The 14,094-nt window shown below is 42.7% G+C and overlaps 1 protein-coding gene across 4 annotated transcripts in view; it reads right to left on the bottom strand.

The window, feature by feature from the left end:
* LOC136763362 (interferon alpha-inducible protein 27-like protein 2) overlaps positions 1 to 14,094 on the bottom strand; it is a 30,862-nt gene that overhangs the window by 9,514 nt on the left and 7,254 nt on the right. Inside the window, exons 4-8 of one of the 4 annotated variants that reach the window (XM_066717316.1) lie at positions 9,421 to 13,458; positions 7,518 to 7,618; positions 5,672 to 5,836; positions 3,769 to 3,869; positions 1,235 to 1,399 (exon numbers count right to left, since the gene is read on the bottom strand). In XM_066717316.1, the coding sequence (XP_066573413.1) occupies positions 13,370 to 13,458 (89 nt within the window). In that variant the 3' untranslated portion in view covers positions 1,235 to 1,399; positions 3,769 to 3,869; positions 5,672 to 5,836; positions 7,518 to 7,618; positions 9,421 to 13,369. Of the gene's footprint in view, positions 1 to 1,234; positions 1,400 to 3,768; positions 3,870 to 5,671; positions 5,837 to 7,517; positions 7,619 to 9,420; positions 13,459 to 14,094 lie in introns of those variants that run through there. The other 3 variants (XM_066717319.1, XM_066717317.1, XM_066717318.1) reach the window with 3 other exon arrangements.

Below are 14,094 nucleotides of genomic sequence, written 5' to 3'. Positions count from 1 at the left end.
TGGACCAGCAAGGGGAATAACATCTACAACCCTGAGGTGCTGGTGGCGTGTCGTTTGCGCAGTGAAACAGGCCCTGTGGGAGGGATGCAACATCTGCCTCTTTAACAAGCAGGAGCTGGACCCAGTTGTCATCGCGCGGAGGGGCATGCTCCTAGTCCGTGACTACATCAATCTGGAGATCCACCAGAGGGGCAAGGATGAAGCTTTCAAGAACTGGCACATTCAAGATCTGGGGGAGCTTAGGATCCCATGATGGGACCCCACCTCCGGGGACGGACACCGCCCCCCACCACTGGAGCCCGAGTTTGAGATCTTTTAATCTTTAATTGAGAAATGCTTGTTTTTAAAAATGATTTTTAAATTGCTTTTAATGAACTGTATTGATTTTAAATGCACTTGTTTTGTTTTGGTTGTTTTGTTTTGTTCCTTTGTCAAATGCATTGACGGTTTTGATGTAATTTTAAATGCATCAGATTGAATTTTGGTTTTGTATTTATTTTAATTTTTTTAATTGTTTTATTTTTATTTTATCTGGTGCATTTCTGGTTAATTTCAATGCATTTGACTATTTTGTTTAATTGTGTTTTTATTTGGCAGTTTGCCATCATAGCACATTTTATTTGATTGCTTAAAGCATTTTGTTTTCAATCACTTTGGAATTTTGGTTTAAATCACGTTAAGATTTTAAAAAGTTTTAAGTGATTTTAGAGATGGATTTTAAAATTTTTAATCGTAAGATTTACAATTTTAAATGTTTTTAATTTTGTAATGTAAAATTCCAAAACAATAAAAACAGTATTATTTATTTATTTTTTAATCACTGTTAATTTACGGTAAAGAGACTGGCACCCGAGATGCCAGACATTTCACAATAAAATTATCTGCAGTACCTTAAACTTCTCTACAGTCTCATCAGGTATTTACAGCAATTCACATTCAAACTTTACGGTGTTTTACAGTAAAATAACGGTGTGATGCAATACTTTCCAGGGTTTTCTACTGTGATTCTACAAAGTAGTACTTTTAATTTAAAGTTAAATCCACATAAAATAATTGTTTTATTCACATTAAATGCATGTTTAACACCGTTATTTTACAGTAAAACATCGTAAAGATTTTTTACAGTGTAAATATTACACCGATAATAATTGCTGACTAAAGAATTATGATATAATGACAAACATTGATGTAGTTTAATATAAAAAGGTAAATAAACATGCACAGATGAGCTTACCCCTCAGACGCTCTTATGGTCCCACTCGGGCTCCGGCCGGCCCTATTGATCAGCGCGGCGTCAGCGCAGGGGCTGGGATTCCGCAGAAACGAAACTTATCGCAGTCATTCTTGAAACGCGTCGCGCTCACGCACTTATGAAAGATTGTTGACGCTCCTGTTTCGTCTAATTAAAGCGAGATATTTGTGTTGACATTCGACACAATATTCCCACAGTGCCGCATGATATTGTATTGTATTGACACACACACACTCACACACACACACACACACACTCACACACTCACACACACTCACACACTCACACACACACACTCACACACTCACACACTCACACACACACACACACAGACACTCACACACACACACACTCACACACTCACACACACAGACACACACACACTCACACACACACACACACACACACAGACACACACACACTCACACACACAGACACACACACACACTCACACACTCACACACACTCACACACTCACACACACACACTCACACACTCACACACACTCACACACTCACACACACACACTCACACACACACACTCACACACACTCACACTCACACACACACAGACACTCACACACACACACACACTCACACACTCACACACAGACACACACACACTCACACACTCACACACAGACACACACAGACACACACACACACACACTCACACACTCACACACAGACACACACAGACACACACTCACACACTCACACACACACACACAGACACACACAGACACACACACACACACAGACACACACACTCACACACACACACAGACACTCACACACTCACACACACACACACAGACACACACACACACACTCACACACACACTCACACACACACACAGACACACACACACACACTCACACACACACACACACACACACACACAGACACACACACACACACACAGACACACACACACAGACACACACACACACTCACACACACAGACACACACACTCACACACACACACACACACACACACACTCACACACACACTCACACACTCACACAGACACACACACACTCACACACACACACTCACACACACACAGACACACACACACACACTCACACACACACACACACTCACACACACACAGACACTCACACACACACACACTCACACACTCACACACACACAGACACACACACACTCACACACACACACACACACAGACACACACACAGACACACACACAGACACTGCAGACCTTGCACAACAACATTTTTTTAATTTTATTTTTTTTCTGATTTCAGACTGGACTAACTGAGATCTAGGCTCCTTTCTCTAGCTATTTTATTGTGGACAGCTGACTTTTTAGATCCGATGGCCATAAACGATTGTATTTCCCCTGGTTCTTCGTGCTGTCTGCTCTATGCACTGTGTGTGTCGTAAACGGCGTTTCTGTTCAGAGCTGAACGTGTAGACAACATTGTATTCACACAAGCATGTTCACATAAGAATACGGTTCCATGCGCAACAATAAAATAAATATCAAATATGTATTGTTATTATTATCGTCATCATTTGTGCTGGTATATATGTCTTTTAAACGGCCCTTAACTTATTACTCTTACTACAGATTTGTAATGAAAACAATCACTAACATATTTACTGTTACTTGGGATTGCTTCATTTGATGTGCCAGTTTACTGTAGTTCGGTGGTGCTATTGTCTCTGGCTAATGTTGTACACATGTTAGTGTCCTGCTGCATTGTTTTTAGTGTCTGTTACTAGGCCTATGTTTTTAGGTGGGCCTTGCGGGGGCTGCAGGATTTCAGTCCTTCACGGCGTAGTGTGTTACCAATTGTTTTCTTGGTGACTATGGTCCCAGCTGCCTTGACATCATTAACAAGATCCTCCCGTGTAGTTCTGGGCTGATTCCTCACCGTTCTCATGATCATTGAATCTCCACGAGGTGAGATCTTGCATGGAGCCCCAGACCGAGGGAGACTGACAGTTATTTTGTGTTTCTTCCATTTGCGAATAATCGCACCAACTGTTGTCACCTTCTCACCAAGCTGCTTGGCGATGGTCTTGTAGCCCATTCCAGCCTTGTGTAGGTCTACAATCTTGTCCCTGACATCCTTGGACAGCTCTTTGGTCTTGGCCATGGTGGAGAGTTTGGAATCTGATTGATTGATTGCTTCTGTGGACAGGTGTCTTTTATACAGGTAACGAGCTGAGATTAGGAGCACTCCCTTTAAGAGAGTGCTCCTAATCTCAGCTCGTTACCTGTATAAAAGACACCTGGGAGCCAGAAATCTTGCTGATTGATAGGGGATCAAATACTTATTTCCCTCATTAACATGCAAATCAATTTATAACTTTTTTGAAATGCGTTTTTCTGGATTTTGTTGTTGTTATTCTGTCTCTCACTGTTAAAATACACCTACCATTACAATTATAGACTGATCATTTCTTTGTCAGTGGGCAAACGTACAAAATCAGCAGGGGATCAAATACTTTTTTCCCTCACTGTACTTAAACATTACCTTTTCTTTTCCTTTGAAGGGTAACTACTGACCAGAGTTGATTTGTAAGTAGCAGTCCAATACCACACCACTGGTTTTCCTGCCAGTCTGCTGGTCAAACGCTAGAAAACATTAAAATAGAGTAAAATAGAGAGGCTGAAACGAGTGCAGATGGTGAAGGGCGCCCTGGATGGAAGTAGGGGGGTCCCAGATGTTGTGCGGCTTATTAAGGCGCAGGGGCTGGCATATATGGTAAAGAACATCCAGGCCACTCGGCCTCTGCGCCATGGATAACACCAGGTCGCACTCGTGGGATCCCCTGCTGTTCTACAGGGCGCTCCGAGCCTTTGCACTCGAAGTAGGCCTCCACAAAGCTGCGCATAGCATAGAAGATTTTCCTCCTGAAACCTGCCGGTTTATCTGGGCTAACGCTACACACGCTTGCCTCACAAACACGCAGAAAGATGTCTCCTGGATGGCCGTGAATCGGTGTCTCCCCACCCGAGTGTTCATGTACAGAAGGGGCCTGGCCCTGTTTGACACCTGCCCCTACAAAGGTTGCCTGGGAAGGGAGACAGAGGCTCACATCTTTAGGGAATGCCCCTCCGCTTGCAGGGTCTGGCTCCTGTTTTTCATGTTCCTCTGCAGGTTTGCCGTTCCTGTGCGGGCGACCGCCCAGCAGATCCTCTATGGACCAGCAAGGGGAATAACATCTACAACCCTGAGGTGCTGGTGGCGTGTCGTTTGCGCAGTGAAACAGGCCCTGTGGGAGGGATGCAACATCTGCCTCTTTAACAAGCAGGAGCTGGACCCAGTTGTCATCGCGCGGAGGGGCATGCTCCTAGTCCGTGACTACATCAATCTGGAGATCCACCAGAGGGGCAAGGATGAAGCTTTCAAGAACTGGCACATTCAAGATCTGGGGGAGCTTAGGATCCCATGATGGGACCCCACCTCCGGGGACGGACACCGCCCCCCACCACTGGAGCCCGAGTTTGAGATCTTTTAATCTTTAATTGAGAAATGCTTGTTTTTAAAAATGATTTTTAAATTGCTTTTAATGAACTGTATTGATTTTAAATGCACTTGTTTTGTTTTGGTTGTTTTGTTTTGTTCCTTTGTCAAATGCATTGACGGTTTTGATGTAATTTTAAATGCATCAGATTGAATTTTGGTTTTGTATTTATTTTAATTTTTTTAATTGTTTTATTTTTATTTTATCTGGTGCATTTCTGGTTAATTTCAATGCATTTGACTATTTTGTTTAATTGTGTTTTTATTTGGCAGTTTGCCATCATAGCACATTTTATTTGATTGCTTAAAGCATTTTGTTTTCAATCACTTTGGAATTTTGGTTTAAATCACGTTAAGATTTTAAAAAGTTTTAAGTGATTTTAGAGATGGATTTTAAAATTTTTAATCGTAAGATTTACAATTTTAAATGTTTTTAATTTTGTAATGTAAAATTCCAAAACAATAAAAACAGTATTATTTATTTATTTTTTAATCACTGTTAATTTACGGTAAAGAGACTGGCACCCGAGATGCCAGACATTTCACAATAAAATTATCTGCAGTACCTTAAACTTCTCTACAGTCTCATCAGGTATTTACAGCAATTCACATTCAAACTTTACGGTGTTTTACAGTAAAATAACGGTGTGATGCAATACTTTCCAGGGTTTTCTACTGTGATTCTACAAAGTAGTACTTTTAATTTAAAGTTAAATCCACATAAAATAATTGTTTTATTCACATTAAATGCATGTTTAACACCGTTATTTTACAGTAAAACATCGTAAAGATTTTTTACAGTGTAAATATTACACCGATAATAATTGCTGACTAAAGAATTATGATATAATGACAAACATTGATGTAGTTTAATATAAAAAGGTAAATAAACATGCACAGATGAGCTTACCCCTCAGACGCTCTTATGGTCCCACTCGGGCTCCGGCCGGCCCTATTGATCAGCGCGGTGTCAGCGCAGGGGCTGGGATTCCGCAGAAACGAAACTTATCGCAGTCATTCTTGAAACGCGTCGCGCTCACGCACTTATGAAAGATTGTTGACGCTCCTGTTTCGTCTAATTAAAGCGAGATATTTGTGTTGACATTCGACACAATATTCCCACAGTGCCGCATGATATTGTATTGTATTGACACACACACACTCACACACACACACACACACACTCACACACTCACACACTCACACACACACACTCACACACTCACACACACACAGACACACACACACACACAGACACACACACACTCACACACACACACACACACTCACACACACACACACTCACACACACACACACTCACACACACAGACACTCACACACACACACACACACAGACACACACACACTCACACACACACTCACACACACAGACACACACACACTCACACACACACACACACAGACACACACAGACACACACACAGACACACACACACAGACACTGCAGACCTTGCACAACAACATTTTTTTAATTTTATTTTTTTTCTGATTTCAGACTGGACTAACTGAGATCTAGGCTCCTTTCTCTAGCTATTTTATTGTGGACAGCTGACTTTTTAGATCCGATGGCCATAAACGATTGTATTTCCCCTGGTTCTTCGTGCTGTCTGCTCTATGCACTGTGTGTGTCGTAAACGGCGTTTCTGTTCAGAGCTGAACGTGTAGACAACATTGTATTCACACAAGCATGTTCACATAAGAATACGGTTCCATGCGCAACAATAAAATAAATATCAAATATGTATTGTTATTATTATCGTCATCATTTGTGCTGGTATATATGTCTTTTAAACGGCCCTTAACTTATTACTCTTACTACAGATTTGTAATGAAAACAATCACTAACATATTTACTGTTACTTGGGATTGCTTCATTTGATGTGCCAGTTTACTGTAGTTCGGTGGTGCTATTGTCTCTGGCTAATGTTGTACACATGTTAGTGTCCTGCTGCATTGTTTTTAGTGTCTGTTACTAGGCCTATGTTTTTAGGTGGGCCTTGCGGGGGCTGCAGGATTTCAGTCCTTCACGGCGTAGTGTGTTACCAATTGTTTTCTTGGTGACTATGGTCCCAGCTGCCTTGACATCATTAACAAGATCCTCCCGTGTAGTTCTGGGCTGATTCCTCACCGTTCTCATGATCATTGAATCTCCACGAGGTGAGATCTTGCATGGAGCCCCAGACCGAGGGAGACTGACAGTTATTTTGTGTTTCTTCCATTTGCGAATAATCGCACCAACTGTTGTCACCTTCTCACCAAGCTGCTTGGCGATGGTCTTGTAGCCCATTCCAGCCTTGTGTAGGTCTACAATCTTGTCCCTGACATCCTTGGACAGCTCTTTGGTCTTGGCCATGGTGGAGAGTTTGGAATCTGATTGATTGATTGCTTCTGTGGACAGGTGTCTTTTATACAGGTAACGAGCTGAGATTAGGATCACTCCCTTTAAGAGAGAGCTCCTAATCTCAGCTCGTTACCTGTATAAAAGACACCTGGGAGCCAGAAATCTTGCTGATTGATAGGGGATCAAATACTTATTTCCCTCATTAACATGCAAATCAATTTATAACTTTTTTGAAATGCGTTTTTCTGGATTTTGTTGTTGTTATTCTGTCTCTCACTGTTAAAATACACCTACCATTACAATTATAGACTGATCATTTCTTTGTCAGTGGGCAAACGTACAAAATCAGCAGGGGATCAAATACTTTTTTCCCTCACTGTACTTAAACATTACCTTTTCTTTTCCTTTGAAGGGTAACTACTGACCAGAGTTGATTTGTAAGTAGCAGTCCAATACCACACCACTGGTTTTCCTGCCAGTCTGCTGGTCAAACGCTAGAAAACATTAAAATAGAGTAAAATAGAGAGGCTGAAACGAGTGCAGATGGTGAAGGGCGCCCTGGATGGAAGTAGGGGGGTCCCAGATGTTGTGCGGCTTATTAAGGCGCAGGGGCTGGCATATATGGTAAAGAACATCCAGGCCACTCGGCCTCTGCGCCATGGATAACACCAGGTCGCACTCGTGGGATCCCCTGCTGTTCTACAGGGCGCTCCGAGCCTTTGCACTCGAAGTAGGCCTCCACAAAGCTGCGCATAGCATAGAAGATTTTCCTCCTGAAACCTGCCGGTTTATCTGGGCTAACGCTACACACGCTTGCCTCACAAACACGCAGAAAGATGTCTCCTGGATGGCCGTGAATCGGTGTCTCCCCACCCGAGTGTTCATGTACAGAAGGGGCCTGGCCCTGTTTGACACCTGCCCCTACAAAGGTTGCCTGGGAAGGGAGACAGAGGCTCACATCTTTAGGGAATGCCCCTCCGCTTGCAGGGTCTGGCTCCTGTTTTTCATGTTCCTCTGCAGGTTTGCCGTTCCTGTGCGGGCGACCGCCCAGCAGATCCTCTATGGACCAGCAAGGGGAATAACATCTACAACCCTGAGGTGCTGGTGGCGTGTCGTTTGCGCAGTGAAACAGGCCCTGTGGGAGGGATGCAACATCTGCCTCTTTAACAAGCAGGAGCTGGACCCAGTTGTCATCGCGCGGAGGGGCATGCTCCTAGTCCGTGACTACATCAATCTGGAGATCCACCAGAGGGGCAAGGATGAAGCTTTCAAGAACTGGCACATTCAAGATCTGGGGGAGCTTAGGATCCCATGATGGGACCCCACCTCCGGGGACGGACACCGCCCCCCACCACTGGAGCCCGAGTTTGAGATCTTTTAATCTTTAATTGAGAAATGCTTGTTTTTAAAAATGATTTTTAAATTGCTTTTAATGAACTGTATTGATTTTAAATGCACTTGTTTTGTTTTGGTTGTTTTGTTTTGTTCCTTTGTCAAATGCATTGACGGTTTTGATGTAATTTTAAATGCATCAGATTGAATTTTGGTTTTGTATTTATTTTAATTTTTTTAATTGTTTTATTTTTATTTTATCTGGTGCATTTCTGGTTAATTTCAATGCATTTGACTATTTTGTTTAATTGTGTTTTTATTTGGCAGTTTGCCATCATAGCACATTTTATTTGATTGCTTAAAGCATTTTGTTTTCAATCACTTTGGAATTTTGGTTTAAATCACGTTAAGATTTTAAAAAGTTTTAAGTGATTTTAGAGATGGATTTTAAAATTTTTAATCGTAAGATTTACAATTTTAAATGTTTTTAATTTTGTAATGTAAAATTCCAAAACAATAAAAACAGTATTATTTATTTATTTTTTAATCACTGTTAATTTACGGTAAAGAGACTGGCACCCGAGATGCCAGACATTTCACAATAAAATTATCTGCAGTACCTTAAACTTCTCTACAGTCTCATCAGGTATTTACAGCAATTCACATTCAAACTTTACGGTGTTTTACAGTAAAATAACGGTGTGATGCAATACTTTCCAGGGTTTTCTACTGTGATTCTACAAAGTAGTACTTTTAATTTAAAGTTAAATCCACATAAAATAATTGTTTTATTCACATTAAATGCATGTTTAACACCGTTATTTTACAGTAAAACATCGTAAAGATTTTTTACAGTGTAAATATTACACCGATAATAATTGCTGACTAAAGAATTATGATATAATGACAAACATTGATGTAGTTTAATATAAAAAGGTAAATAAACATGCACAGATGAGCTTACCCCTCAGACGCTCTTATGGTCCCACTCGGGCTCCGGCCGGCCCTATTGATCAGCGCGGCGTCAGCGCAGGGGCTGGGATTCCGCAGAAACGAAACTTATCGCAGTCATTCTTGAAACGCGTCGCGCTCACGCACTTATGAAAGATTGTTGACGCTCCTGTTTCGTCTAATTAAAGCGAGATATTTGTGTTGACATTCGACACAATATTCCCACAGTGCCGCATGATATTGTATTGTATTGACACACACACACTCACACACACACACACACACACTCACACACTCACACACACTCACACACACACACTCACACACTCACACACTCACAGACACACACAGACACACACACACTCACACACACACACACTCACACACACACACAGACACACACACACTCACACACAGACACACACACACACTCACACACTCACACTCACACACACACACTCACACACACTCACACACTCACACTCACACACTCACACACACAGACACACACACACACACACAGACACACACACACTCACACACTCACACACTCACACACACACACACACACACACACACACACACACACACACTCACACACACACACACACACACACTCACACACACACACAGACACACACACAGACACACACACACACTCACACACACTCACACACACACACACACAGACACACACACTCACACACACACACTCACACACACACACACAGACACACACACACACTCACACACACTCACACACACAGACACTCACACACACAGACACACACACACTCACACACACAGACACACACACACACACACACTCACACACACACACAGACACACACAGACACTCACACACACACACAGACACACACAGACACACACACACACACACACACACACACACACACTCACACACACACACAGACACACACACACTCACACACACACAGACACACACACACACTCACACACACACTCACACTCACACACACACACTCACACACACACACACTCACACACACACAGACACACACACACTCACACACACACAGACACACACACTCACACACTCACACACACACAGACACTCACACACACACACACTCACACACACACAGACACACACACACACAGACACACACACTCACACACACACACAGACACACACAGACACACACACACACTCACACACACACACACACTCACACTCACACTCACACACAGACACACACAGACACACACAGACACACACACACACTCACACACACACACACAGACACACACACACTCACACACACACACTCACACACACACAGACACACTCACACACAGACACACACACACTCACACACACACAGACACTCACACACACAGACACACACTCACACACACACAGACACTCACACACACACACTCACACACACACACACTCACACACACACAGACACACACACACTCACACACACACAGACACACACACTCACACACTCACACACACACAGACACTCACACACACACACACTCACACACACACAGACACACACACACACAGACACACACACTCACACACACACACAGACACACACAGACACACACACACACTCACACACACACACACACTCACACTCACACTCACACACAGACACACACAGACACACACAGACACACACACACACTCACACACACACACACAGACACACACACACTCACACACACACACTCACACACACACAGACACACTCACACACAGACACACACACACTCACACACACACAGACACTCACACACACAGACACACACTCACACACACACAGACACTCACACACACACACACTCACACACACACAGACACACACACACTCACACACACACACACACACAGACACACACAGACACACACACACACACAGACACACACACACTCACACACACACACAAACACACAAACACACACACAGACACACACAGACACACACAGACACACACACACTCACACACACACAGACACACACACACTCACACACACACACACACACAGACACACACACACAGACACACACACACACACACACAAACACACAAACACACAAACACACACACAGACACTGCAGACCTTGCACAACAACATTTTTTTAATTTTATTTTTTTTCTGATTTCAGACTGGACTAACTGAGATCTAGGCTCCTTTCTCTAGCTATTTTATTGTGGACAGCTGACTTTTTAGATCCGATGGCCATAAACGATTGTATTTCCCCTGGTTCTTCGTGCTGTCTGCTCTATGCACTGTGTGTGTCGTATTCACTATGAACTGGCAGGTTCATTTTAACGTGGGACAATCTCTTGTCATAGTCCCAGTCAAGACGCTGATTCTCTCTTATGTCCGCGTCGCGCCGGAGTCCAGAGCTGCGCCTGCAAAGCAGCCGCTGAGATCCGGCCTGTGAGCGGCGGCGGCGGCGGCTGTGGGTTTGGTTTGTGTTCGTGTTAAAAACAGAGACAGATCATCACTAGAGCCTCACAGGCTGAGAGGACAGGACTTTGTGTCTGTTTTATTCTCTGTGCTTTACAGGATTGTAAACGGCGTTTCTGTTCAGAGCTGAACGTGTAGACAACATTGTATTCACACAAGCATGTTCACATAAGAATACGGTTCCATGCGCAACAATAAAATAAATATCAAATATGTATTGTTATTATTATCGTCATCATTTGTGCTGGTATACATGTCTTTTAAACGGCCCTTAACTTATTACTCTTACTACAGATTTGTAATGAAAACAATCACTAACATATTTACTGTTACTTGGGATTGCTTCATTTGATGTGCCAGTTTACTGTAGTTCGGTGGTGCTATTGTCTCTGGCTAATGTTGTACACATGTTAGTGTCCTGCTGCATTGTTTTTAGTGTCTGTTACTAGGCCTATGTTTTTAGGTGTAGTTTTGTGATGCACCGAAATGAAAATTCAGGATGCACTTGGCCGAAAACCGAAACTGAAAATGACTTATTATTTCTAAACGGTGTCCAGGATGGTGGTTGCTGTGTTTTACGGAGTTACTTCTTCATTGTCGGATTGCTTTGTTAATCTATTTTTACAGGGCCTGAGGGAAAATACAAGGCACGGCTGGCGGTGTTTTGTCGGACTGTCTGACAGCGAACTTACTTCATAATCGTATTATTTTAGGGGGACTGAGATAAAATACAGGTCTAAATAGGGTCTAGTGACACCCCTGACCCATTCCCTACAGGAGACACTTTTTGCCTCCTGCCAGGCCGTTACTGTTACTGAGAATTTGTTCTTAATTAACTTGCCTGGTAAAATAAAGGTACATAAAAAAGGATATGGTGAAATATGAAAGTGTAGTGTGGTATACATATGTGGTATTGTGTATTGTGGTGCAGTGTTAAAAACAATGAAGTCTAGTGTGGCATACTGTGGTATAAACCTAGTAAAGTGCAGTGTGGCGTGTTGTACTGTGGTATAAACACTGTAAAGTGTACTGTGGAACAAAGAGTCAGATCTGCACTGCTCCACCAATGGGATCGCTGGAAGTCTGCATATCTGCACATACCTGACATTTTCGTCATCAATTGCTTCAATGAAATTAACAGTCAATAGGCCTTTTCGAATAATACTGTTAAATTCATAAATTTTCACTGTTTCTGTATACGATTACATAATTAAATAACTGATCTATTGATCTTTTGGAATTAACAATACATGTTTTGACTCTCTTTCAAAGTCTACATTTCCAGTCTTTTTTGGTATATTGTAGCACAGGAATTGGTTATTATATTACTCTTTTTGACAGACTGTGTTAATGTTAATGTTAATTAAGATGCATACAGCAACAACAGCAATTCTGTGTAGAGTATTTAAAATCAACTTTTAATTAATTCAATTAATTAAGACATGCAATCATTTCGCCACAAAGGTTACAATACGGTCACATTGTTTTATCCTCGGAGCCGTGCCAAGACTGCACCTACAGCTCCACCAACACTTGCTACAGCACCAGTGGCTGCTGTGGAAAGTCCAGCTGCTCCTGCAAACAAAGACAGACAGACAGCCTCCTGATCTTGCTCTAGCACCATTATATACATAAACAAAATGTTATGATCCGAGTTATTTCACTTATAACTTATAACTCCTGTTCTATATACACCGATCAGCCATAACATTATGACCACCTGCCTAATATTGTGTAGGTCCCCCTTTTGCTGCCAAAACAGCCCTGACCCGTCGAGGCATGGACTCCACTAGACCTCTGAAGGTGTGCTGTGGTATCTGGCACAAAGACGTCAGCAGCAGATCCTTTAAGTCCTGTAAGTTGCAAGGTGGAGCCTCCATGAATCGGACTTGTTTGTCCAGCACATCCCACAGATGCTCGATTGGATTGAGATTTGGGGAATTTGGAGGCCAAGTCAACACCTTGAACTCGTTGTTGTGTTCCTCAAACCATTCCTGAATTTTTGCTTTGTTGGAGGGCGCATTATCCTGCTGAAAGAGGTCAATGCCATCAGGGAATACCGTGACCATGAAAGGGTGTTCATGGTCTGCAACAATGCTTAGGTAGGAGGTACGTGTCAAAGTAACATCCACATGAATGGCAGGACCCAAGGTTTCCCATCACACTGCCTCCACCGGCTTGCCTTCTTCCCATAGTGCATCCTGGTACCAT

The sequence above is a fragment of the Amia ocellicauda genome, chromosome 11, assembly GCF_036373705.1.
Source record: "Amia ocellicauda isolate fAmiCal2 chromosome 11, fAmiCal2.hap1, whole genome shotgun sequence".
NCBI lineage: Eukaryota > Metazoa > Chordata > Actinopteri > Amiiformes > Amiidae > Amia > Amia ocellicauda.
Note: the sequence above shows the minus strand (reverse complement) of the source record. Positions and strands in the feature narration are given on the sequence as shown.